We start from the raw sequence: 25,697 nt of genomic DNA on the forward strand, positions 1-25,697 counted from the left end.
GGGTGATGCATGGTTGAGTTGATGGACAACGTTGACAGTGTGAGAAGCTACAACTGCAAGCCTCAAAAAAACACGACAGTCGATCACATTGGAACTCAAACTGCATTGAGAGAAAAAACCACTCGATCCGTTTGTGTGTGTCGCACGGCAAATGCAGAGAGTCATGCCCCTTTTGCGCCTCTTTTCTCACCCATGCTATGTTCCCTCTTGTCACATCGCGAGATTTAATGTGACGATATCTCTGTTTACTTCATGCGTGGATGCATCATGGGGGTCGCTCTGCAGCCTCCTCTGGATCGGGCTCTGGGGCTAGACCCAAGCAAAGATAAGCAGTGGCTTTTTTTCTTCAAGAGAACTCGATACACTACTGCAGCCATTCGACAAGTCCAAAGCAAACCAGCGAACGGGTTGACGACGATCTGATCTGTCACCTTTGCGTTTCCTGCTCCAGCTTGGCAGCGTCGACAACCCACGGACCATAGCCTGCATGAATACTGTATGTATGTTTACAAACGCCAGCCTTGTTGTGTATGTGCGTGTGGTGTCACAGGAACGGCAACCCTTTCGATATGACTTCGTCAACTTGTAACTGGCTTCAACACAGTTCCCCTTCCCCCTCTTTCTTGTCCGTTTGAGGCCTCAGCCAAGCCATGGTCGATGGGAGCTTGCAGCTCAGCCATGTTGATCAAATCAGCACCAATGCAGCATCAAGGAGAGCAAACTTGGAACAACGAATCATGGCAGGATAGGAGGCATCTCGCAGGTATCATGTCCTGCGAGCACCCGTTTGCTGCCCATGGGGTCGTCTCCGGATGGGCTTCCCGCGACACGAGAGCCGGGGTCTTCAACGGGCAAACGATGGACTACTTCGATGCGTCTGCATGGTTACCGGTTATTTGCTGCTTCTCAGGTAGCAGTCCGTTGAGCGTGAAGGAGTCACGGCGTTTGGCAGCCTATGCATCGTCAATGTTCACATTGAACGAAGCAAACGATGCTGTCCCCCCTTAGACTATGAGAGTGTCCATATTCTTGTTGCACGGCTTTCACGTCTGATGAAGCATAAAAAGGGCATCAACTTCCGCTCAACCTTCATCTCCACAGCAGCAGTGTCGCAGACTCTCATTACCTGTTCCTACCTCAAGCACATCTCAACCAACACACTCCGTTCCACAACACCCTACCGACACCATGGCTCTGGATCCTTGGTACGCCGTCTACGTGTATGACGAGTACACCAAGCACCTGCAGACCGAGGCCATCAGCGACATCATGACCATCACCCCCCGTGAGAAGCACTCCAAGCTTGGGACTTACGGACTGAGTCCTCCTTGCCGGGCCGTCGTCTGGGCTGTCTTGAGGGGCATGGTATGTCTTCTGAACCTTTTCATTTGCCAACAAGTCTAACATAAACGCATAGAACGGTCCCCTTTCGTCCTGGTCAGCAAAAGCCAAGGTCATCATCCATGATCTTCAGAGGCCCTGGTTCCGGCCCGAGGCCTTTCGCCTCGAGACGGGCTGCACTCTCTGGCCGACCCCAGGTCACATCGTGGTCCTGATGCCTCTGAGCACCGGGAGGGCCAACATCGAACTGATGCCCCAGGGCACGAACTACTGCATCCCCGTCGAGTGGGAGCCCGGCATGGTGCTCTTTCTGAACGAGACGGCCATACGGTTCACGGGGACCGGGTGTCTGCGCTTCATTTACATCTCGTTCCACAAGTCTGCGTTGCCGAAGGTGAAGAGGTATCGGTTCCGGTACTACAAGGCATGATTTGGATTCGTCGAGTTTTTTGATACTTGGGCTTTGACAATACCGATATTGCGGTTTGATTGCTTGTTTCATTATTGGTTGTATATTTGAAATGAATGTATTTAGTGTCTCTCGTTAACTGCTTTGAATACACTCTTTGACGTTTGAGCTCGTATGTCCTCACCATGAGATTGAAGTGTGCCGGTTGAAAACTGCATCTCTGAGCCTCTTGTCCTCTCGTCTCGACCCTTACAAGACGCCTTATGGGGCTAACATATAGGATGCCAGCTACTTGCTACTAGATAGACACTGGTATCATGAAGTCGATGTGCCTTGCGTGAATCAACCAAGACATGCTATGAATGAGTCCTCGATCAGTGACCTCACTCTGAGTTGGTGCGCCTCAGGACACTCGGTTCATATGCCGTCTCTGTGTTACAGATCGCCTTGTTTGCCCTGCGTCTTAATTCTTCTTAACACCCTGAAGGAAAGGAGGATTGTGGACAAGGTGACAGCACACCAGCAGAAAGCAGGACAGCAGATCGTTTTTCACACTTGTCACTCATCTCGTCATGTTTAGAAGAACAGACTCTTATTGATCATGAAACATTCTGAATACACACGCCGAATCTCAAAACTCATCTTTTCCAAATCACAGAAACAAACCCCGAGTCTAGAAACTCTCCAAGCGACTTCCCCTGAACATGCCCATTGGGTGTGGAAACGAACACGCGTACTCCTCCTTGAACTCATAAACAGGCCCGTCAAAGTACTGATGCCCTCGTCATCACTCACATCATACTCCAGAACACCACCCATACAGATACTCTTGTACAGAGGCCTTGGCACTCCCTCAGGTTGCAGGATCTCGCAAATTTCTCGATACCTAGTAACAATTTTTTAGAAAAAGGGCACGCCGCGGGGCTTGGACAGGACTTACTCCCACTTCGAGCCAGACCCTCCCAGTATGTCGTACACTAGGGACGGGATCTCGAGGCAGTCGGACTGCAGCGGCGCCGTTGGTCGGTATGTGAACGGGATACGACTCTTGACATAGGTTATGCACGCTGGAGTACATCTCATAAACAGCTGCATACAATTAGAAGCTGTTCTGACACTCAGAGACATGATCATGAATCAGGAAGCGGAGAAGACTTACTGTAAATGGGGATCTCGTGGGCGCGAGCCCCAACGACCCTCGCGTACTCGTTGAGAATCATGATGCCCTTGACGGCACCTTCTCGAAGCCTGTCGAGCATGGGCTCCGTGAGCTCGTACTCCCAGATGCCACACTGCCTGACACACTCCCTGATGCCAGCGAAGACAGTCTCGTGGGGGCAGCCGTCGACCAGGGCGACGTGGCATGCGGCGATGAAAAGGAGAGAAAATAAGGATGCCAGGGGAGGGTTCTCGCATGCTCGAGCGAGGTGCCATTTGCACTCTGCAAAGAGCCTCCCCCAGTCAAGGTGGTCCTTCCTGAAGCCAGGGTAGAGAAAGGGAAGTCGGAGACGGTGGCACAGAGAGCGCACATCCCCGTTGCTGTTGAGGTAACGAGACCAGGCGGCGTCACTCTGAGGAACTTGAGCGAGGAAGTTGATAGCATGAGGATGCCAGTCAAGATGTGGTTCCCCAAGCTCGTCTTCGCTCTCGTAGTCTTCACTGTCACTACCCGAGTCGTCCTCGTACGAACAGACCTCCGGGTCCGGGCCGTAGGCGGGACGGTTGACACCGGGGGCAGACTGAGAGACTACGTCGCGGCCGACGGAAGGGTACTCAAAGAGGAAGCGAACTTGGGACATTGTTGAAGTGTTTCTCAGGGGTACGTGTGTGTGTGACTTGTAAAGAAGACAAATGAAGAGGAGCCCAAGTAGGTTGTGGAAGAGATCTGGGGAAGGACAAAGAGTTTGAAGAAAGAAGAGAGGATAGAGTCAAGGGGGTTCCATATATCAACGTAGCACATGAGGACTCGTCCAGTCTTTGGAAAGGAGTTAATACAGATCGAGAACCAATCTCGCCGTGACATCTGAGACTTGCTGATGCACCCAGTCATCAACTCAGAGTCATAGCGAACAGGCATACGAAAAAAAACCCTACATAATCTTCTTGTCTCGAACCGTTTTCCCACACGGCAGCCAGCATTAGTGTCGCTGCCTGAAGCCCAAACCCGTAGTCGTTGGCGCCGCCACGTCGACCGATACTCTCGGGAACACGGGGGCTATGAAAAGAAGCAAATCTAACCCTCATCATCAAGTGAACTATACTGTGTGATGTCTAGGGCTTGGTATCTTTGCCGATCGTATTCGACAGCCGTTGAAAGCGAACGCCACCCGATTTTGCAACCCTTGTATTTTGCTTTTTCTTCCCGCAGCCAAAGGGGGGGAGCAAACAAAAATCTCGAGCCGTGTCTGTCTGACCCCTCACAAAAGCCAGAACCTCCCAGATTCTTCAAGGTGCAGGACGCTACGGGTAGATGCAGACACGGCAAAGTCCTCCGCGGACCGCTGCACACAAGACTCGAGGGGAGGGAGGGAATGTGGAAGCAAACCGGATACTATGTGATTGTGACTCTTGTTGCTTGAAGCTGTACGACGACGGGCTTGAAAAGTTGTGCTACAAGTGCACGACTGAAGTTGCTCAATGTCAGCCATCTTTGACCCGGGTACACAGCCCTAGCCCTCCTGCAAGACGACGCAACGCAACCTAGATCGAAATCTCCGGAATCAAGCTCCGGTGAACTCCTACATATGCCGGCAACCCGGTTGGGGGACAAACACACACACGGCACCTGAGACATGAACCAGCCTACTCTACAAGATACAAAGGTGTAGTACACAGTACAATGGGCGTAATCTTCCAGAGCCTGCATGGTAACCTGCATCTCCCCGATCGTGAGATCCAACTACAGATTAGCTCACCCCTCCATCTGTTTTGGTTTAAAGACGTAACTGTAGATTTGCTCGCCCCCTCCATCTTCAACGAAAAAAAAAAGACGCTGCATGTGGTGGTTTGCAAACGGGTGTTTGCAGCAACAGCCAACCCTAGGTTGCAGATGTCTCAGTCCGGGCCTCAAAAAAACGTGGGAGCCCGTCTCCCCGCATGCCTTTTTCGTTTGACCGGTGAGACGAAATAGAACAAGGCCTCGAGGCAGACAACATGCATGTATGTAGAGTGACAGATTAGGTAGCCCGATTCTCACTGCACAACGAGGGCATCTACATCCCTTGCAGGGCTGTAGAGCAAACAAGATGAGATGTGTTCACGGACTTGGCATCTTGGGTAGGGTAGCAATCTCGCATTTGTTGAGAGCTAATCGATCGAGTCCAAAAAAGAGTAATGATAGGTTTTCTGTAGTATCGTCCCATCACGCCTTGATCCTTGCCTGACCCTATCCCCCCTCCCCGTTCCATGTTGAGTAATTCCAACGACGATACCCTCCTTGAACGCCACCGCTTGCTTTGCTGTCCGCTTCATGGCGGAGAGAGAATGCTGCAATCAGGCTGCCGGCTGCAAGCATCCATTAGTCGAGGCCTCGTTTAGAGAAAAGCAAACACTTACCTCTGCAGATAGTTGCAGATAGTCAAAAAAGAAAGAAAGGAGAGAACAGTGCATATTCTTGGCTTGTAGTTCATCCAGGTGATCAAGCTTTGTTGCCACCCTGCTTGCTGTCGTGACCAGACTTGCCCTTGTCGTCTGCAGTCTTGTCACCAGCTCCCTTCTTGGTCATGCTTAGGCGGTTCATTGCCTTTGTAACGCGGGACACGACATCCTTGACCTTGTTCGTGACCTCGCCCTTGGCCTCGGAGACGTCAGTGGCATTGGTTTCGTTGGCGCCGGCATCCGTGACGTTGGCCTCGTTGATGCCAGTGGTGTCGGCAACACTGGCTTCGGTATCTCTGGTGACATCCCCTTCGTAGTCTCCGGCATCCCCGTTGTTCTCTGTTCGTGCCATGGCCTCCTCCCGAGCCTTCTTTCGCTCCTTGAGGTCCCACCTGTTGTACTTGGCCTGATTCCCAGCTCGAGTAAGCAGCTCAATGGTGGGCTGGTTGGTCAGGGTTTCCGTCATGCGACGGATATCCTCCTTTGTCTCCTCACTCATGGGTTCTGGCGCCATCGTGTCGGTTCTTGTGGGTTCTTGAGAACACTATTGATGATGCTATTCAGGGATCTGTTGACGAACTCAAGCTTCTCAAGGGCTGAGGCGGGAAGAGTTGACAAGACTGTTTCTGTTTCTTCTCCTGGGGTCATCTGGATGAGTGCAATGGCTCCTGGCGAGACTCAAACGATTCATTCAGATACCATTCAGGACCATGGATGGAAGTCCGGTGTTTGCAGCGCAGCATGTAGTCCATTGTCACAGGGCATTCTCTTGGATAGCTTCTTTCCAGAAGCGTTCTCAATAACAGCTGCTCGTTTGTTTTGGTTCGTCAACAAGAACTACAGAGCTTGAGTGACTAGACCAAAATGGCAATTGCTTCGATGATGAACTAATCTCGTTTGACTCCTCGCGCTCACACTCTTCAACACGGACCGTGATAATGACCCCAAGTCCAAATCCAGTTCCCTTGGCCGAGTCGCATGCCATATTGGCCTTGATGCTCGAGTCAGCTGCGAGGGATTCTGGCAATCACAGAACATAACATAACTAGATGAGACGATTGAATGCGCCTCAGGTACGCTGGCTCAGACACTGGCTCAGGCTGAATAGTGGCAGAGCGCAGTAAAGGCTGTTCTGGTTATCTGTGGTGGGCGTTTGAGTCAGTTCAAACACGGGATGAATATCACACGCAACGTATTGGCCGAATTGGTATGAGACCTCAATGTCATCAACCTTGGTCTTAGGACTCGACTTCAACCCCATGATCCCTCGTCTTGTTTCCACCCAGACTCTACCAGAGGGCAAGTATAGGGTGTTGAGCAAGGTCACACAGTAAACCACAACCTCATCCAGTTCAATCAACTAGTGCACATGCTCGTGTTAAAATGGTTCAATAAACTATCTACATGTCTGTGGCCAATCTCCAGCTATCCAAACATCAAACTCCCCAGCCGCCAAATCCGGCCAGGTTCTCTCTATATGCTTGCGTCTCGTCATATCGCATCTCAGTGTAGGTAGGTCCTGGGTAACGAAAGAAAACAAAATCCACCTCGCCTGACCTAGCAGGGAGACGGGAACATGCCGTGTATTTACAAAATGCTTACTTTTTCAAATCCCGTCGTTGATGCTTGCTTGCTTGCTGAATGAAATGCCAACCCCTCGCCTAGTCGTAAATAAAAACTCCAAAATGCGGTTCGAATAAATGAGCAATGAGGCCGTGTCTAAAATGAAATGCAAGGGCCGTCGCTCAACGAGTCACGATTTGCTCATGGCTCGATTTTGGCCTTGACCTCGTCGTCTTGGCTCTTCTTTGGTTCCTCCTTCTCTTGAATCGTGTTGTCCTTGCTGGTGTTGTCTGAGGAATCGGAGGAGCCTGGTGCCGTTGTTTGGTCGGCCCAGCTCACAGTTCTCTTCCTCCTCTTTGGTGTGTCGGTCGTCTCCTCAATCTTGTCCTCGGCAATCACCTCCTTATCTTCGGATCCCATCAAGTTGACGCTCATGCGAGGGAACTCGGCTGACTCCCGGGTTGGTGTCATCGGTGGTCGAGAAACAGAATACCTCGCTGCCTGCATACGCAGAGAGCTACTCCTCATGCGACTGATCCGTGCCGTATCGCCTCGGTTCATCTCAGCATCCCACTCCGCAAAGTCCTTGGAGCTCCATGAAGCACGGTGGGTGCGTCCAGAGCGAGGCAGGCTGTTAACAGAGTGTCGAGAGCTGGCGCTGTTTGCCCGACTCCGCCGGTTGAGCGGGTGCATTGGATGATCTGGAACGTCACCTCCTGTGCCTTCGAGCATCGGGAATGAGTTATCCTCGACAACCTTTCGCTCGCGTCGAACACTGTTGACTCTAAAAGTAGGCTTGGGAGGCTCCGGAATTTTCTCGACTTCCTTCGACTTGGGCAAGTCCCCGGCTCGGACTTCCATGTGCTCAAAGTATCGGACTCGAATCGGGTCGAGGTCCTTGGGAAACTCTTCACGGTTGCGAGATAGAGACATCCACGTCGAAATCATTCCCAGGGCAATCAAGACCAGAATCGCAACGGCCAGGAAAGCTTGGACCACAATGATGATCATGCCAAAGACTGTCGCAACGATACGACTAAGGTTGAACGATGGCAGGAAGGCAATCGAGAATCCAGTGGTGACAATTTTGGAGATCGACAACAGCCAGATCGCCGCCGTGGCATTGCGAGATCCTTCAAAAGGCTTCATCTTGATAATGGCAACCAGGGCGAGCACCTCAAAGATGAAGAGTCCGTAGACCTGAGCCAACGGATTTCCTCGACCTCCGCCGATAAAGCACGCTCGAATGAACTGATAGGCAAGATAGACAGCAAAGAACCACCACCGCGTGCGTCGATATCTCGCCGAGAGCCATCCAAAGCGCTTGATGTAGCCCGCGTCTTGGTGCACATTCGCCCGGTTAGGGTCATTGTCGGTGAACTTGATGCGTCGGACTGCCATGCTGCCAAAAAGTCTGGGCTTCTGGGCCTGTTCCTCCTCGCCAATCGAACTCTCCAGTGTTGCCGCAATGAAAGGCACCTTCTTGAACAGTTTTCCTTCCTCAAAGCGGATCGAGTCGGAAACGATTGAATACTTGCCCTCGCGCAGTCTCACGGCGCAAGCATAGGCAGCGAGTGCAGCAAGTCCAAGGAACATGGCAAAGATAACGGCGGCGATAGCTTTCGGGCCTGCAGGCGCACCCAAAGTAAATTGGTACGTGGTCAGTGTCATCATGGTGAAGAAGGCAATGAAGAGCGTCCGCAGCAGACCTGCCACCATGTATCCAAGCCAATGAGAACGGAAAAAGTCGAACCCATCGGTCTTGATCAACTTGATCTTGCGAGACAAGTCAAGGAGCAGCTTGACTGTCACAACGAAGATGGCAACAGCGGCCAGTACAACACAAAGCCAGATCAGGCCGATGATGAACGCGTCGTACAGGGGAATGTTGACACGGGAGAGCGTGCCTGCGAAACCACCGTAATCACCTGGAAGGGGCATTCCGGGGTTTCGTGGTTTTCCCGCCCAAGTGTAATCATACGGATCACTTGCGTTGAACTCATTGCGCCTAGCAAGAGACTGAAGGACATCATCAACATGCAGAGGTGACCGGCGTATAAGTGATCGGCCGTAAATCTGCTGTTTCAGTCCACCTCCGTTATTGATGGGAATCGATCCCGCAGAGCCAACTTGGCTGGCGTTCCCGGTGACACCGGCAAAGGGGCTGATGGCATCAACCATGCTGTCGCTCGCAAACATGCCAGCAGTCCATGCAAAGTTGCTCCACCAGGCGGGCAGAACGGTAGGCCAGTCAACCGACAGTGCCCCTGAAAAGAAGATGGACTGGAATGTTTCAAAGATGACCAAAATCGAGAAAGAGTGGGCGTAGTGCATCCTCATGTGCGGAATCTGGAGACCGTAGATGGCCGTCGCGAAAGAGGCCAAGGCGGCGGCGAAGACAAAGACGCCCACAATACTTCCCACATACTCCGGCTGAGAGAAGCTTTGTCCATTACTCATGGTGGCCTGGAAACACCCTATCTCGGTCTGTGTCGAGTTGGCAAAAATCCGCAGCCGGGCAAATCCCTCCAAATCGGGAATGTTCAAGGCGATAGACGGGATGCCAGCAATGTCGTCGGGTGAGATCTCGGTAGAGATGTATGCTTGAATGCCTTCGCCAGCCTCGAGTGGGCAGAGAGTCGTAACGTTGGACTTGCATGGATCGTAAGTTTTGTTGAATCTCTCCTCGCCGTATACTTGGATAGAAAGGTGCACTATAACCCGGTTAGCTGGGTTGGCTTAGACGAGTTCCCCATACATACTCATGACATTTTCACGGCGAATATTGGAACTTCCATATAAGTGAAAGGACACCGTGAGGTTGTCGGCATAATATGCAGCATCGAAGGCGGTAACATTAAACAAACTTCCACCACTCAAACAGTCGCCAAAGTCGCCCGTGTAAAGAGCCGGAGTTCGACTAACATCGAGATCGTCGCGGTAAACGCCATCGGCATCTGTCCCATTGATAAGGACCGGATCCTGGGCGCAAACTGTTGGGACGAGACTGATGGCGGAGAGCAGGGCCACCAAGGCCCTTACAGGCCGCCGAGTCGCGAACATTTCGAAGAACGGCAACGGGTCGTTAAGGGGCCGGATGAAGCGGGATGGCGGGCGATCCCGCCCGGGGTAGATTTCGTGACACCAAAGTCGTTATTTCGAAAGACTCTTATATCGAGCGGCCGTAGAAGAGAGAAAATCGGGTAACGGGTTCTCGAGGTGCGGGCGACCCGAACATGAACGTTGGCGGGCAAAGTTTCAGAGCTGCCGTGTCTCGGGGAGAAGATCGCAAGGATCTCGAATTCGCGAACGGGGGTCTGGAAGAGGACGAGGACGTCGCGAAGGAGCGCAAGCGGCGGGGATCGGGTTTTCAGGTATCAACCGGTCGATCGGAGAGGGGAAAAGGGAGAGGAGAAACAAGTCGTGTGTGAGTTTTGACTCTTGGTATTCTTGGTGCCAATGCAAAATCTCGTGTCGTTTGACGTAGGTGTAACCCCAGGAGACAAAGACCAAGAAGTGGCGCAGCGGCCGAGAAAGCCACCAGCGATCGCAGCTTGTGATTTAAGGTTGATAGGCTGGCATCTGCAGGGGAGTTTCAGGAAACGGACAGCGAAATGATGCGCAGTTTACGGCGCGTAAAAGAGAGACTGCGCGAGCAGTAGTATCCGTAGGTAGAAAAGAGGGAGCAAGAGGAGGCTGGTGTTGCTAGAGAGAAAAGTCCCTAGAACCCAAGTCTTGATTAGACCCTTCTGAGGCAATCAAGAGGTGGTCGGCGCGCTTTCGCAAAGAAAGCAAGTGCCCCGTGGTGTCATTGCACCTTCCATTTGCGAAACTGCACCTACGAAGCGCCCCTTTCGGGACTTTTTTTTTGGACCTGCCCCCGAGTGGCCCACACACCATTTCCTTCCAACATCGAGAGACAACCCTGTCTTCAGCTATTCAAGGCCTACGAATGCCCTCATTAGACCTTCCATTCCGCTGTGCTTGGCTGACGCTTACTTCTGGTTCAACACGGATCTCTCAACTTGGCGCAATCTGGTCGCGCGCCGACCGTTCTCACAGCAGCGCCCACCATGCACGCGTAGCATGATTCAAACATCCAGACTGTTGGAGGTTTCCAGCCAGTCCATCAAAAACTTGGTTCCCCCACCGCTTTTCCCGTCAAGTTTGGTCTTGGAATCGGGCAACAACGAGTAACGATTGGCCGACGACGCATCATGCTTTAATCGAGGGGCGGGGGCCTCTCAGTGACTTAGTCTCCACGTGTCGTACTTACAACCACCGTCTCAGCTGGTGCCGGCCTCTAGGATGGAGATGGATGCGATTTGACATGTCTTGATTGGAGATGGCGCATGAGAAGCGCTGAAATGATTTCAGAATGGTGAAAGGATCGTGCTACCCGCTCTTTTTCGGCGGGCACTTGATCTTGGCACATTGTTGGCCAAATTATCACCAGCCATCTTCCGGAGATCCCGCAGTGGTGTTATACGCGGGAGCGGAAAGATACGAGAAAGTGGCTGGGCTGTGGGAGAACGGAGAACGGCCATATTGTCGCCGACTTTCCCAATCTCGCCTGGCCACAAGGCAGGTCAAAGAAATGGATCACTTTTATATTAGCCGGCAGAAACCTCCACGGCGATCACAGCGGGGGGCTCGAGTTAATCACATCCGTTTCTATTAGGGATACTTTCGACGCTTAGCTTTACCTAAGCAAAAAGCACTCAAAGCATGAGGATATAATAGACATGCTCATCTAATAGCGAGTTTTGAGATATTTTGCCTTTTCGTATTTCATTGCTCTCCCGGCCCGTGTGGCTAGGCAGCTTGTGTTAGTTGCAATGTCGTCCACCGCTCAGGCCCTCATCTTGGTCAAGATGAGGCAGCGCCAGTGTTAAGAGAACGGGCGGCTGTGTCGAGTCGACTCGTCATTAAACGTTGGGGACACTGGCTTGAGACTATCCCGAAACATCCTTGGGCGGATGTACGGCGCTTTGGAGGAGTCCGTTACGGTCGAGCGCGAACAAAGCATCAATGAGCGATGATATTCACATATAGTGTTTCTACCAAGATTGACCATCTCCGTCGAATGCGACAGGTCTTCGGACCGTCGGCAGACACTCCCATCTCGAAGATCTCCTCATCGACCTTATTTTCGTTCATGGTCGGCTGTGGATGCCCCGATGGGACCGGATCGCGGGACCGGGCCTTGGCAATCGATGGCGACTAAATTCCACAAAATGATGTGTTGCAGGTGGCTGGCCAGTCCGCTCGCGCCCAGCACCTCCATCCCGCGCGGGCTTTCCGCCCATCATGAAAAGGTGCTGGCCGAATGCCACAACCACAAGCGTCGAGCGACGTGATGGTTAAACAACGGTTCACTTATACCTTGTCGCAGCTGTTCAATAGCTCAAGATTAACTGGCTTGTGAGAGGCGAGCGCTTCAGTCACACGACCTTCTCTCAGTCGAGACCATAATGAGGACCGCTTGGAGATGCAATGTCCATTGCCATCATTAACTCGCTGGTGACGCCATCGAAGAATCTGCACTCGTTGTCCACTTGATCACTCCGGCTGGCAATTTTTATGCGTACATGTCGCCTTTCATGATGCGTTTTGTACTGCCGCATCGTGCTATTCAACAGCCGTGCTCCACCACGCACCTTGTCTCCCCCACGGGCCGTTGCAGGACAGTTAGCCCCCGAGGCACGAACAAGTCTGGATCAATGAAGTGTGGGTTGCAACAACAGTTCTCCTTGGTCATGGAAACGTCGAGGTTTTATGAGTTCGCTAGAGCAGTCGACGAAGCTTTGATCAAAGATACGCGCGGCTACAGGCCATCAACAGTCCGGAATTAAATGACATTGCGTGTTGATTCAAGGGTCCAAAGGATCCTTCAAACAACCCGAAGTTCCGTGAACCCAGATCACCAGGGGACAGACCAGGGGCACCCTCACCTTGGTGAAGGGTCAATTGAGCATGTCTAATCGCAAACCACAACAGGCGTCTCGAACGGTCAATTCTGCATGGACAATACAGCTTTTGTGCCATGGTCAAAATACTCACCAAGGCGTTTTCATCGGCCACGGCGTTAACAAGTGCAGAATGTCCGGGGTAACCAAGGCGAGCGTCGCATCAATGTCAGACACAGGATTACTAACATGATCCATCATGACTGAGGGGAAATGGAGCAGCGTGGACTTTTTTTTTCTGCTTCCACCACTTTCCGGGCGATCGCCCGACCCGACAACCGCATCTGCTCGGGGGAACTGCCGCCCTAGTCGGCGGAACCACCCCAGCAACGGCGTCTAGACGCAAGGCTACGGGGGGGACTGACCGGTCCGGAAGACCATCTATGAAGCAACATGAGTTAATGAATAAAAAGAACAAAAGTCGTGATCGGGCCAAGACATAGGCGCCTCGGAGAAGCAGCAGACGTGAGGGTCTAGATTATTGCGTGCCCACGAGCGCCTCGACTCGACTCGTCCTTCTGAGCCAGCCGGAGGTGGGTGTGGATGCTCGGACGTGGGTGCATGTGGATGGATGGTCGTGCCACATGGAACATGTCCGTGGAATGTCTCGTTCGCTTCTTGCGCAGTGGGATGCGATGCGGGGCTAAAAGAAAAAGGGCCCTGCTGCGAGACGAGAGGAGAGTCTCCGTCTTGTCGCCACGGCACGGCACCAGGAACCCGGCCGCATGAGGCATGATTCTCAGGGGAGGACGAGGCTTACATCCCACATCACGGCGTTGTTGTTGCAGGGACCATGTCTTAGTAGAGGTCCCGAGCTCAGAGCCGCGCAAGCCATTTACTCCCAGACAGCTATCAGGACCAAAGCTTCAACCCTCGCAAGTGCCTCCTGAAAAACTCCCATCATGATCTCCAACAACAACGCCGCCCGAGAGCGATGCTCCGAGGACCTAGCGCCGCCTTGTCCGGTCTCGCGGGCTTCTGATTGGCCTCTAGGGTCGTCGGCGGCAGGTATAAGCCTCAAGTCCCGAGCACGTCATCGAGAGCTAAAACCACAACCCCATTGTTTTTTTCTCTTCCTGACGGTGAGGATAGGCGTCTGGGAGAAGGACATCACACGCAGGCCGCCGATTTCGTCCGTTCGTCAATGGCCACGCAATTTTTTCACTCGATTTTCCCTTCCCACTCGCCGTACACCCCTCCATGTCGAGGCCCCAGCAAGTCATGTTAGAGCCTGGCAGGGACGGGGGAAACTAGTAGACATGACAGGGTAGACGCAGCAAGATGGACTGTACCTTTTCCTGTATCCGGACGTGATTTAAAATCAACCGCTCCCTTCCACCCCTCTTGTCCATCCTCTCTCCCGTCCTCCGTTGTCATCCATTCCCCGAGTATCACTCGTGCAATCGTCTTTCCCCCCACGATTGCGTGCTCTGCCCCCGGTTCTCTTGTCTGTTTTTAAAAGTCTCGAGACCCCTTCTTCTTGAACCTTGATCCTCGACTCGGTTCCTGAAGCTTCAACTCCTTCTCTTCTTCCCCAGAAACACCTTGACCACACATCACATCACAATGGCCAACGCTCCTCACGGTGGTGTCCTCAAGGACCTCTTCGCCCGCGATCTGCCTCGCCAGGCCGAGCTCCAGGCCGAGTCCGAGAAGCTCCCCGCCCTCGTCCTCACTGAGCGTCACCTTTGCGATCTTGAGCTGATCCTCAACGGTGGCTTCTCTCCCATTGAAGGTAAGAGCAGCTGACACCAATGCTGATGCTTGGCTTGGCTTGTCCCCCCGCCGCGATGATGATGGCGTGCACGGGCAATGACCCCGCCCCCGCACCTCCGACCCCTGACCTTTGCGACGAGATCTTTTATGAGGACATCAATTGACAAGCAATTCAACAGGTTTCCTCACTGAGAAGGACTACAACAGGTATGTTTGATCGCTGGATCCAGCAAAAGCTCTCAACAGGGGCTAATTGAGCTTCTAGTGTCGTCGAGACCAACCGCCTCGCTGATGGCGCCCTCTTCTCCATGCCCATCAACCTCGATGTTGACCAGGCCACCATTGACCGGTTGAACATCAAGCCCGGCGCTCGCATCACCCTCCGCGATCTCCGTGACGACCGAAACCTTGCCATCCTCACTGTTGAGGATGTCTACCGACCCGACAAGTAGGTGGTCTCAATGGCGCATACTGTCCATGATACTTACAAGGCATTGTACAGGGTCAACGAGGCCAAGAAGGTCTTTGGCAGCGACGATGACACTCACCCCGGTATCAAGTACCTCTTCTCTACCGCCAAGGAGTTCTACGTTGGTGGTAAGCTCGAGGCCATCAACCGTCTTGAGCACTACGACTTCCTCGACCTCCGCTGTAAGTTCCGATTCCTCACTTTAGCTTGGCGCATAAGGCTAACGACGATGCAGTCACCCCCTCTGAGCTTCGCTCTCACTTCAACAAGCTCGGCTGGCAAAAGGTTGTCGCTTTCCAGACCCGAAACCCCATGCACCGTGCTCACCGTGAGTTGACGGTCCGCGCCGCCCGCTCCCAACAGGCCAACGTCCTCATCCAGCCCGTCGTCGGTCTCACCAAGCCCGGTGACATTGACCACTTCACCCGTGTCCGTGTCTACAAGGCTCTCCTGCCCCGATACCCCAACGGCATGGCCGCTCTGGCTCTTCTTCCCCTGGCCATGCGCATGGGTGGTCCCCGTGAGGCCCTCTGGCACGCCATCATCCGCAAGAACCACGGTGCTACTCACTTCATCGTTGGTCGTGACCACGCTGGTCCCGGCAAGAACAAGCAGGGCAAGGACCACTACGGCCCCTATGATGCTCAGTACCTCGTCCAGGAGCACCAGGAGGAGCTTGGCATCAAGATGGTCGAGTTCCAGGAGATGATCTACCTCCCCGACACCGACGAGTACCTCCCCGCCAACGAGATCCCCGAGGGCACCCGCACCACCAACATCTCCGGCACTGAGCTGCGACACCGTCTCCGAACCGGCAAGGAGATCCCCGCCTGGTTCTCCTACCCCGAGGTCGTCAAGGTCCTCCGCGAGCAGAACCCCCTGCCCGCCCAGAAGGGTTTCACCGTCTTCATGACTGGTTACCAGAACAGCGGCAAGGACACCATCGCTCGTGCCCTGCAGGTCACCCTCAACCAGGGTGGTGGCCGCTCCGTGTCCATGCTCCTCGGCGAGAACGTCCGACACGAGCTCTCCCCTGAGCTTGGCTTCAGCCGCAAGGACCGTGACCTCAACATCTCCCGCATTGCCTTTGTCGCCTCCGAGCTCACCAAGGCCGGTGCCGCCGTCATCGCCGCCCCCATCGCTCCCTTCGAGGAGGCCCGCCAGGCTGCCCGTGACCTCATCGAGAAGTCCGGCCCCTTCTTCCTCGTGCACGTCGCCACCCCTCTCGAGTACTGTGAGAAGACCGACCGCCGTGGTGTCTACGCTGCCGCCCGCAAGGGTGAGATTAAGAACTTCACCGGTGTTGACGACCCCTATGAGGCCCCTGCCAAGGCCGACCTCGTTGTCGACCTTGAGAAGCAGACTGTCCGTTCCATCGTGCACGAGATTGTCCTGCTCCTCGAGAGCCGTGGTCTCCTCGACCGCCTGTAAAGGATGACTGGATGAATTGGCTACTGGAGATGAGTCGAAGAGGGAGATACCCACAAGCTGCTTGCCTCGATCGATTTGAGAGGAGGTCGGCTAAGTCACAGCGTCGCGGTATGCATGGTGCTACGAGACGCTCATGAGATTTTCAAGAGCGCAAGTGAAATACGGAATCGGCGTTATTTTTTATTAAGAGAAGGAAACATTATGGACGGGGAAAAGACGGGCGAGTGTTATGCTTTGTTGAATCACTTAGACAGCCAAGAGAAGCTCGCGATAGATTATGACAGATACGGGAATGAAAGAAAAGATGCATGATGCAATAGCTTGTCCTATGAGAAGGAAGATTCGAGAATATGCAAGTGCTAAACCGGTATTTTTGTCGGCCTATCATGATGGGCAGATGGTGGTGTTGGGCTCCAGTCGTGATGGTGAGAGGAGTCTCATGTGAGAATGCGCGCTTAACCTATGGTGTTGGAGCGTTGGTGATGGATGGATGGATGTGTGCTGTATGCAGTGGAGGATTGGGCAGCACCGCCAACCATACAAGATGGTTTACGTGAAGCTACGGACGGGGGCTTGGATGCGTGCGTGGCAGCGTGAGCGTCGAGAAGTGACCGTGGTGTGCATTGAGTTATTCAAAGAGTTGGGGTTGTGACTGCATCATCACGATGGCAGCGTTGAGTGATTGCGATACCAAGCCATGAATGCGAACAATTTAGATCTCATTATGCTTCATCCAACATGCCATGCCAGAAATCCAACGCTTCCCGTGTCTGGCGACCAGGGTGCCGTGGCGGTTAGAGAGCTTGGGAGGTTGGTCATTGGGCACGGGGACTCTCGAGGGACCCACGACCAGCCTCCAAAAGTCTGCAAAGACGGCGCCGGGATGCTCCCCTGTAAATCTTTCATCCGTTGGGTGGGTGGCTTCGTTGTACAGCTCCACAGGGGTCTTGGAGGCGGAGGCAGTGCGGCAAAGATGGAATGGGATGGATGGTGAAGATTGTGGGAGAGCTTGCGCGTGTGCGTGGCCGAGTCAATGACGACGCAGAAGGGGGTGCTGCAATTGTAACAATGCGTGATTGCACTGATTTCTAGTTACAATTTGCCCTATTGCGCAGCAATCATTAACAGCATTGAATGACCTGGACCTTATTGTCTTTGGCTGTATGTGGAGATGGCGGTTTGACTTCTTCAAGGCGCCCGTGCTTGTCCCCTTTTAGCCCACTGCCATTATTCTGCTGGCTGGGAAGCTTCGGGAACCTGAGCCCAGGCACAGGTCGCTTCAAGACTATTTACCTATTAGCAAAATTAATCCGGGATCAACCGTCGTGAGCGTTATTCCGCATCAAGACAAGACAAGACGCAAGGTGCCTGTCTCGATGACCCTGCCTTAGTGCCTGAAGCCTGACCTGAGACACAGCGAGCGACTCAGGGCAGGGCAGGCAGCGGGCTCGATTTGGTTGGTACCTGCCCGACGCTGGAGCAGCAGCTCCTTCGGCCGCGATTCACTGTCACTGCCAACCCGACCTGATCTCCGATCCCCCTCACCCTCACATCATTCCTCTTCGCAGCTACGGAACCTGCCTAATTTTTTTTATTACTCGATCAGGCTTCCTAGCGGCCTGAAACCTTAACCACATCTTGACTTCCTTTTCTCCCTTTTCTGACACGCACGCTCTCCGCCGACATACGCGCTTCCTCCCCTCTTGACCGCTTTCTTGATCCAGAACTTCACCTCCCTTTGCTACTACTCGAACGACAGCGATCAACTCTCGGTTAATACTCGACGACTCACCCGATAATCTCCCCATCCCCTCCATGGTCCACCATGTCCACCATGTCCTCCAAGGACCATGACGTCGAGGTCGCCGACGCCGACCGATCACCGCGCGAAAAGCCCAGACGCTCCAAGTCGGAGCGAAAAGATCGCAAGGAGCGCAAGGAGCGCGACCGAGACCGTGACCGAGAACGAGACAAGGACTACGACCGCGAGCGACGCCGCCACCGCACTTCGCGCTCTTCCAGGAGCAAGCTGAGCGAAGTAGGCAGCGACACCATCTCCCACACTTCCAGCCGCCGGCACCGACATCGCAGGGATAGAGACCACGATGATCACCACCGTCACCACCACCGCGATCGTGCCGCCTCGACGAGTGACTTAGCCAGCTCGGACATGGCTAGAACCTCGACAGCTGCCACTTCTATCCTCTCGGAGCGCATATCGAGGCCTTACCCCAGTTTCAGCAAGGCACACAGCAAGGAGGCAATCATTAGTCGCGATTCCCTAGCCATTCCTCGTTACCCAAGCCCAAGCCCCAGCCCCAGCCCCAGCCCTTCTCCTGAACCAGCCGAACCTGGTGCTAGTGGCGACGCTGCGGCTGCTGAGGCGCCCGAATCTCCAAAGTCGCCAGTATCAGCCGGCAAGGCAGATTCGCCTCTCAGCCCACCCCGGACAGATCTTGATGGTGACAAGAAACCCGAAGAAGGCACAGTGAAGGAAGAGATTACAGAGGAGGAACCGGTAAAGGAGGAACCTCTAGCAGAAGAGATCTCGGAAGAGACACCGGGGGCAGAGACGCCCAGGGTCGAAATGCCGAGGGTCGATACACCAACAGAAGAGATTCCTGCCGAAGAGGATGGTCTACATCGCTCGAAATCGAGATCCTCAACCCTTTCCCGGTCAGCGTCACGCAACGAGGAACGCTCCCGAGTTAGTCGCCGATCTGCATCCTCGAGCCAAGCTACTTATGTCAAATCTTCCGCTATCCGCTCCCGAGACAAGCTTCGACCTGAATCCAGGACTTCCAGCTCATCTCGCCCCTCAGCCAAGCGGACGTCGTCAACCCGAAGCGTCAAGAGACCCGAGGTGGAAGGAGCCGAGTCCTCGCCCTCGAGTGCTCAAGACTCATCTCCCAAGACGCCCACTCAGACACCCTTCCCTAGCGTCTATCCCGAAACTAAATCTGGCACACCCTCTGTCATTGACGTCCAAGATATTGGTTCAAGCTTGCACTCGAAAACGGCGACTCCGGCATCTGCTTTCGCGGCACCCCCTCCACCACCTCCTCCGCCTGGCCTCGACATCCAGGATGTCCCACGTGTCGATTACCTCCTCCAAAATGGTGGCCTTGCTTATCCCGCCCCCAAGAATTTCTTGTCTGTGCTACCTCGACAAAACGGAACCCGACCATCCAACCCTCCTCTGGCCGGCGCTGATACCCTATTCGCTCCGTTCTTTAACCTTTTGGAGCAGTACAACACCGTCCTCAACAAGCAGGGATCAATTGCTGTTGCCACGGGGCATCGATCTGTTGCCCGCAGGCTCCTGGACCGCCTGGAGAATGTCTTTTCCCGGGATCTGCCCCCTCATGGCTGCACTTGTATCATGTGTGACAACTCACACGAGATTCACCAGGGCCTGAACTGGGGTGATGTCCTGGAGTGGGTGAGTGGGCGCATCGAGCTCCCGCAGTGGCCTCCGTTCGACCTTGCCGAGATTGGAACCAAAGCTGCCGAGATCTCTGCCGATGTCCCCCCTCGACCTGCATCTCCTGTGAAGCTCGACCCCGATATCGCTGAGGAATTCCGAGAGCACTACCTCCGGCAGTCGAAGAAGGTCCGATCTGCCGTGGACCGATGGCTATCCAACACAGGAGAGACACCGGTGCCACCACCTCAGGAAGTGGACGATGAGACGCTATCCTTCGCCATTCTCACAAACCTTGATCCCGAGGATCGCCCATACTTCAATGCTCTCATGACAGGATCGAAGGAGCTGCGGTCATCTGTCCGCGCACCTACTCCTGGTCATCGACCTCGCACTGATTTCCTCATCAAGACTGGTCTTGCGTTGCAACGCCTGTACCGATTGCCCCAGGTTCCTCGTGATGCCGAGTCGGCCACATATCTTATCAAGAACTCGCACACTCACGATCTACTTGTCGCCCTCTCAAACATCAACAACTCGGAATGGGAAATTCTCATCTCGGGACGGTTCGATGGCTTCCTCTGGTCTGGTGCTGACGACGACACGCTGCACACACCAAACCCCGAGTCACGAGGTCCTACTCCCGCTGGCGGATACTATCACACACGCACCATGAGCCCTGGCCCCCGAGCTTCATCTGTGTATAGCTCCAGAAACACAACTCCCTTCTCTGTCTACTCACGGGGTACCACACCAGCCTCGTTTGTAAGCCTCTCATCTTCAGGGGCGCCATCTGGCCGACAGCCAGTCTCCAACGATGAGGAGATGGAGATGGCAGTCATCGCAGAGATTGAGCGAGATATATACAAGGGAATGGAGCAGCTAGAGGATGCCTTTGAGAAGCTGCACCTCCGAGCAGAGCTAGTTCGAACAGCACTACGTCAACGAGGTGCGGGATTGATGCAGAACCTCCAGAACCGCCGACGCATCGACATTCTATCAGGACCCAGCTCGGGCAACTCGCAAACATCGGGCTATGAACGTCCGCCATGGGCTGGAAGCGATCGTGACCCAGGCAGCGATGACGACTGGGCATTTGACGAGGCCGATATCATGCCCGACGACTCGGCCAGCAACATCAGCAGCTCGCGACACCGGCGACCTAAGAGGCGCACGGAGCGACGCACACCTGCCCCGATCGACGAGGAGGATGAGGGTTGAAGGCCAGAGGACGATATCAGGGATCTCACGACCGCAAATTATATGACTGACGACCAAAAAAATGTTTGAAGGAAGCGCATCTTTTCCCATCATAGAAATGTCAGAATCAACGACCAACCCAACCTCTTTTTTTTCCCACATAACCGAACCCCCTTTGTTTGATTCCAATAACGGCCTGACAGCACGTACCAAGATGTCTGAGAAGAGAGCAAGAACACAACTGTTGGAATATCACGCTTGTATGCTTGACGCTTGGATGTAGCCTCTTTTCCCTTGATTCTCTATTTAGGAATCTTATTTGGCTTTGCTCTTTAGTATTTTACTTTTTTTCGTTCTCTGTGTTTTTTTACATGCTCTCTCGTCCCGTTTTGCTTTAGGAGAGGGAATGGGAACAAGGTCTGATGTTAGAGATATGTGATGAGCCCCGTGAATGTAGGAGGTTGTCGAGAGATAAGGGACCTTTTCTACCGTGTCTTGGGTGGTTGTCTGAATGTCTGTCGGTTCTAGATGGACGGGTCAAGGGAGGAGGGTTCCAGAGTACAGGGGATATTTGTTCCGCTGGGAAGGGGTGGATGATACCTGATGGATAAGGAAAATGTTAATGAAATGTATGGACTTGGTTGTCTATCATGGTTTGCCATCCAACATCTCGCCTGTGCTGTCTTTGCTCTTGGACCCAACATCTTGAGCAGCCTTGACGTGAGAGATTGATCACTCGTATTCATACATTGCCGAGAAGCTTCTTCATCGCCTCATATACAAGCTACATCAAGTAACCAACATGGACACTCCAGCCCCAATTCTAGTCCTGCTCCATTACCCCTTACTTTTGTCCCTTTATCATTCCATCCAGTTCATCAGACAGACAGACACACTCTCTCCCTGTTTCCGAAAACTCCGCCATTCCCACCAAGCCTTCTTCCTCCGAGTCTTCCCTTGCGTCACTAGTTGTCCTCTTCTTTACTTTTTGTCTCATTCCATAGCCTTTATCTTACCGAGGGAGCTTTTGCCCTCGCACCGAAAAAAAGAGAGAGCTGAGACAATCTCAGCCAGGTGTATTATACAAAAGATCGAACCAGGCGGAGAGAACGCCACCAGAAACGAGGCTCCTCTCATGCCGAGCTCGGTCGGTGCTCGCGAAAACGTCTCAAAACTGCAGAGCGGCCGTTAAACGTGGATAGTAAGTATTACAATGAATAGGCGTCATGTAGTCAGTCACTTTGTCTCAGATGACGACAGGTGTGAAACCCTTGTATATTGGAGAAAAGAGAAATGCCGTTTGGGCAGGAATCGCCTTTAGCCGTAGAGAGACTCGAAGAGGTAAAGAACACCAAAGATGAGGAAGGCACCGGCACCGCCGACAGTGACTTGGAAATGTTAGCCCCCATGATATCAAGCGTAGAGTAGAAGTCATAAACTTACCAACTTTGAGACTGACTCGACCGGCGATGGCCCGACCACCAATGACAGCAACACCAGTGCAGATGGCATGGCCACAGCTAGCACCAAGAGTAACCCACCAGTAATCCTGTCCGGCAGCCATGGCGATGGTAGCAATCTGGCTTCGGTCACCCCACTCGCCCAGGAAGGTCATGATAAAGGTCTGAACCCAAGCCGGGCTAAGCAGCAGAGAGCAGAGGTTGGTTACTCCTTGGAAGATACCAGACGAACCACCACGGGATTCCCGAACAGGGGACTGAGAAGGCGATCGAGGAGGCGACATCAAGCGGTTACTGGGTCGAGACCTTCGGCCGTTGCCATTGAGACCCATCTCGAGAGTGTAAGCCGACACGGAATCACCTCGCTTGCGGCCCATCTCCTTTTCCTTTTCAGCAAGCTCCTGCTCAACTTCATGCATCTCAGCAGAGACACCCTCGTTAGGGTCCATCTGGAGACCCTCCCGCATCAGCTTGGCTCCAAAGACAAAGAAGAGAATGGCAGCGAGGAATCCAGTCAGGCGCTTGGGGATCAGGGCAGGAACAGCATGGCCAAGAACAGCTGAGAGCACCGTCATGACAAGCAGGGCACCAAAGGCGGCAGTGAAGACCACCATCCGATCGTGCTTCATAGCCATCAGAGCAGCAACTAGGAAAGTCTTGTCTCCAACCTCGGAGACCAAAATCATGGTAAAGGATAGAACGAAGGAGTGGAAGGGCTGGCTGAGGTGGTCGTCATCTTGTTGGCCGTGAGTTGATCCTCTGCTCGGCTCGGTAGGTTCCTTCTTGGCGGAATCATGGAAAGGTGCGTTCTGTCCAACAGGTCGTTCGGGGAGATCATCTGGCTTCTAGAATAATGTCAGCAATCCTAGTCTCAGATTCTTGGCAGGTGAATCGATACTCACATCCAATCCAGTAAAATCCATATCATCGTTACCCTTGTTGCCCTTGACAAGAGGCTTAACAGCCTCCCCTTCCTTCTCTTTCTCATACTCTGACCCGACCTCCTCGGCATCCTTGCCGGGTTCCTTCACCACACCTCCGGACGCGCGGATCTTTTCTTCCTCGCTGTGTGGCAGAGGAGGCGCCTCCTTAGGAGCCTCAGGCTTCTTGAAACTCGCTCCGTTGAGGTCCTCCTCAAGCTTCTTTGCCTTGTATTTTTCGGTCACGCCTCCTTCAGTCCCGGTGGTGCCCTCTTGAGCGTGGACTCGATTCGTGTCGAACATGACGCCGTCGTTGGTCTCGGGGATCTTCTTACCATCCACGATGGTTGGGTCAACGGGTCGGCCCTTGAGCTGAGGGAGGGTATCCGGGTCGCCCTCGGCAGATCCAGCGGCAGCGGCGTTTATCCGCTTGTGATCATCCGTCGTCTCGATGAAAGGCCCGTGGTGAGGCTTTCCATCCTTGCCATCGACGGGGGCATCCTTGGTCGGGACATCGTGTCGGTTGAGACCAGCCTGTGGTATCTCATTCGTTGCCTCTGGGACCGCGGCCGGAGCTGGTAGGTCGGCAATGTCATGGGATGACAGCGCGTAGGCAATGGATGGGAGGAGGAGGAAGAGCAAGGGCGAGTGCTTGGTGCGGATCTTCATGGTGGGCGACGAGTCGATGATGTCGAGAGCAAGACGAGATGATCAGGATAGCCAGTCGCAAAGACTTGCTGTCGGCGGTCACAGCCGCGGGTCGAGAGGACAGACGAAACTCTAGTCGAGAGCAGAATCGACAGGCAGGTTCAAAGCCGCAAACCTTGTAGGAGTCGAGGTCGCGTGCAACGTAGGATGCGGTCCACGGCGATGACGGAGCGGAGAGGACGGAGGATCAATTGGACTCGAGTCCGTCTGACGCGCAAGTGACAACGTGACAATAGAAGAAATAAAAGAAAGGTGTCCCAAAGAGAAAATTAATGAGGGCGCAATGCGTGGGCACCGACTACAAGAGAGACAAGAAGGGAGTTGAAGAACGAAACTGGAATGGAATTGGTTGGGGTTGGATATTGGATGGCTTGGATTGGATTTAGGGGCAAGGAAGGTCCGGCCGGTCACAGGAGGTCAGGTCAGATCAACCTTGAGGTTTCATGTGGAGATGCCAACTTCCCTCTTTCCCCAGGCCCAAGGTCCCGTCCCAAAGCCAAAGTGCAGGAGCGACAGGGCAAATTCGAGCTTGCAGGGGTCTGGCAAGTCCCGTCAGAGGAAAGAACAGTGGACGACGTGGCCCCAGCCGTGCCGCGCTAAACCCAAATTTGACTAAGGCAACAGTTTAATCACCTATTTTTACACGAGCTTCAGGGGCCGTCGTGGCCACTTTTTCATGATCGTAAACAGGGGCTCTGTTCATCAAGGGAGCAATTGTCTGTCAATGCCTTCAAGGGGATCCTACCTGCATACGGAAGCAATTTCCTAATATTACGATCATGAACAACCTGCCGCGCTTGTTCAGAAGAATGTTTGCCACCGCTTCACCTCCCTCATCTGCCCCGTCCTCTTTGCAGCAGTCATGGCACCAATTCATTCCATCCACGCAGGCTTGGAGTCGTGTTGAAACCTCTGGGCTGCCCCGCCAAGCATCGGAACTCGGCAGAAATCTGTATCCAAAGTTCAGGATCGTCACTTGGAACGTCGACGCTGGTGCTCACTTCTCTGACTCTCGGTTGGAAGCCATAGTCTCTCACATCTTAGGCCTAAAGCCCGTGGCCGACATCATCTTTTTCCAGGAGGTTTCCAAGTCGGCGCTGCTACATCTCTTGAAAGATGCTCGCATTCGAGAGTCATGGTTCTCAACTGAAGCAGATACGACCAACTGGGGAGGTCACATATTTGCGACCATGATGCTTGTTTCAAAGGCCAGGTTTGGACCCTCCAACAAATCCATGGCTTTAGGACCAGTGTGGAGGGTCAAGTTTCCCAGTCGCTTCGGCAGAGATGCCCTGTGCAGCGATATCTTTGTTCCTCCTCAACAGATAACACATCCCAGATATTACGACTTAGACTGATCAACGTTCATCTCGACTCACTCGCCCTTGAGCCTTCAAGGCGCCCTAAGCAACTGTCAATCACTGCAGAAATGTTGAGAGAGACTGGAAAGGGTCTGATCGCTGGTGATTTCAATCCTGTCCTTCCTGAGG

At 53.6% G+C, this 25,697-nt stretch overlaps 7 protein-coding genes across 7 annotated transcripts; 3 read left to right on the plus strand and 4 right to left on the minus strand.

Annotated features, from left to right (window-relative positions):
- Positions 1-1,188: 1,188 nt before the first annotated feature.
- Positions 1,189-1,771, plus strand: LRP88_04775 (uncharacterized protein; the record flags this gene model as incomplete). The annotated part of the gene is made up of 2 exons (XM_083241342.1): positions 1,189-1,365; positions 1,418-1,771. 2 exons carry the CDS (start codon positions 1,189-1,191, stop codon positions 1,769-1,771), a joined length of 531 nt encoding a protein of 176 aa, XP_083102490.1.
- An 832-nt stretch (positions 1,772-2,603) lies between these two features.
- LRP88_04776 (uncharacterized protein) lies at positions 2,604-3,549 on the minus strand (the record flags this gene model as incomplete). Its single annotated transcript, XM_083241343.1, has 3 exons — positions 2,604-2,636; positions 2,691-2,839; positions 2,910-3,549. The coding sequence occupies 3 exons, from the start codon at positions 3,547-3,549 to the stop codon at positions 2,604-2,606; spliced, it is 822 nt and encodes a 273-aa protein (XP_083102491.1).
- Positions 3,550-5,387: 1,838 nt separating this feature from the next.
- Positions 5,388-5,861, minus strand: LRP88_04777 (uncharacterized protein; the record flags this gene model as incomplete). The annotated part of the gene is made up of 1 exon (XM_083241344.1): positions 5,388-5,861. The coding sequence occupies one exon, from the start codon at positions 5,859-5,861 to the stop codon at positions 5,388-5,390; it is 474 nt and encodes a 157-aa protein (XP_083102492.1).
- A 1,250-nt stretch (positions 5,862-7,111) lies between these two features.
- On the minus strand, positions 7,112-9,973 carry LRP88_04778 (transient receptor potential ion channel family protein; the record flags this gene model as incomplete). The annotated part of the gene is made up of 2 exons (XM_083241345.1): positions 7,112-9,624; positions 9,673-9,973. 2 exons carry the CDS (start codon positions 9,971-9,973, stop codon positions 7,112-7,114), a joined length of 2,814 nt encoding a protein of 937 aa, XP_083102493.1.
- Positions 9,974-14,445: 4,472 nt separating this feature from the next.
- On the plus strand, positions 14,446-16,495 carry LRP88_04779 (sulfate adenylyltransferase; the record flags this gene model as incomplete). Its single annotated transcript, XM_083241346.1, has 5 exons — positions 14,446-14,614; positions 14,775-14,802; positions 14,861-15,043; positions 15,098-15,246; positions 15,300-16,495. 5 exons carry the CDS (start codon positions 14,446-14,448, stop codon positions 16,493-16,495), a joined length of 1,725 nt encoding a protein of 574 aa, XP_083102494.1.
- A 1,834-nt stretch (positions 16,496-18,329) lies between these two features.
- LRP88_04780 (uncharacterized protein) lies at positions 18,330-21,140 on the plus strand (the record flags this gene model as incomplete). Its single annotated transcript, XM_083241347.1, has 1 exon — positions 18,330-21,140. The coding sequence occupies one exon, from the start codon at positions 18,330-18,332 to the stop codon at positions 21,138-21,140; it is 2,811 nt and encodes a 936-aa protein (XP_083102495.1).
- Positions 21,141-22,436: 1,296 nt separating this feature from the next.
- Positions 22,437-24,168, minus strand: LRP88_04781 (TMEM165/GDT1 family protein; the record flags this gene model as incomplete). Its single annotated transcript, XM_083241348.1, has 3 exons — positions 22,437-22,507; positions 22,563-23,424; positions 23,482-24,168. 3 exons carry the CDS (start codon positions 24,166-24,168, stop codon positions 22,437-22,439), a joined length of 1,620 nt encoding a protein of 539 aa, XP_083102496.1.
- Positions 24,169-25,697: the final 1,529 nt, after the last annotated feature.

Source organism: Fusarium phalaenopsidis (assembly GCF_050370095.1).
Source record: "Fusarium phalaenopsidis strain FUZ10S chromosome Unknown contig_32292, whole genome shotgun sequence".
NCBI classification, from domain to species: Eukaryota; Fungi; Ascomycota; class Sordariomycetes; order Hypocreales; family Nectriaceae; genus Fusarium; species Fusarium phalaenopsidis.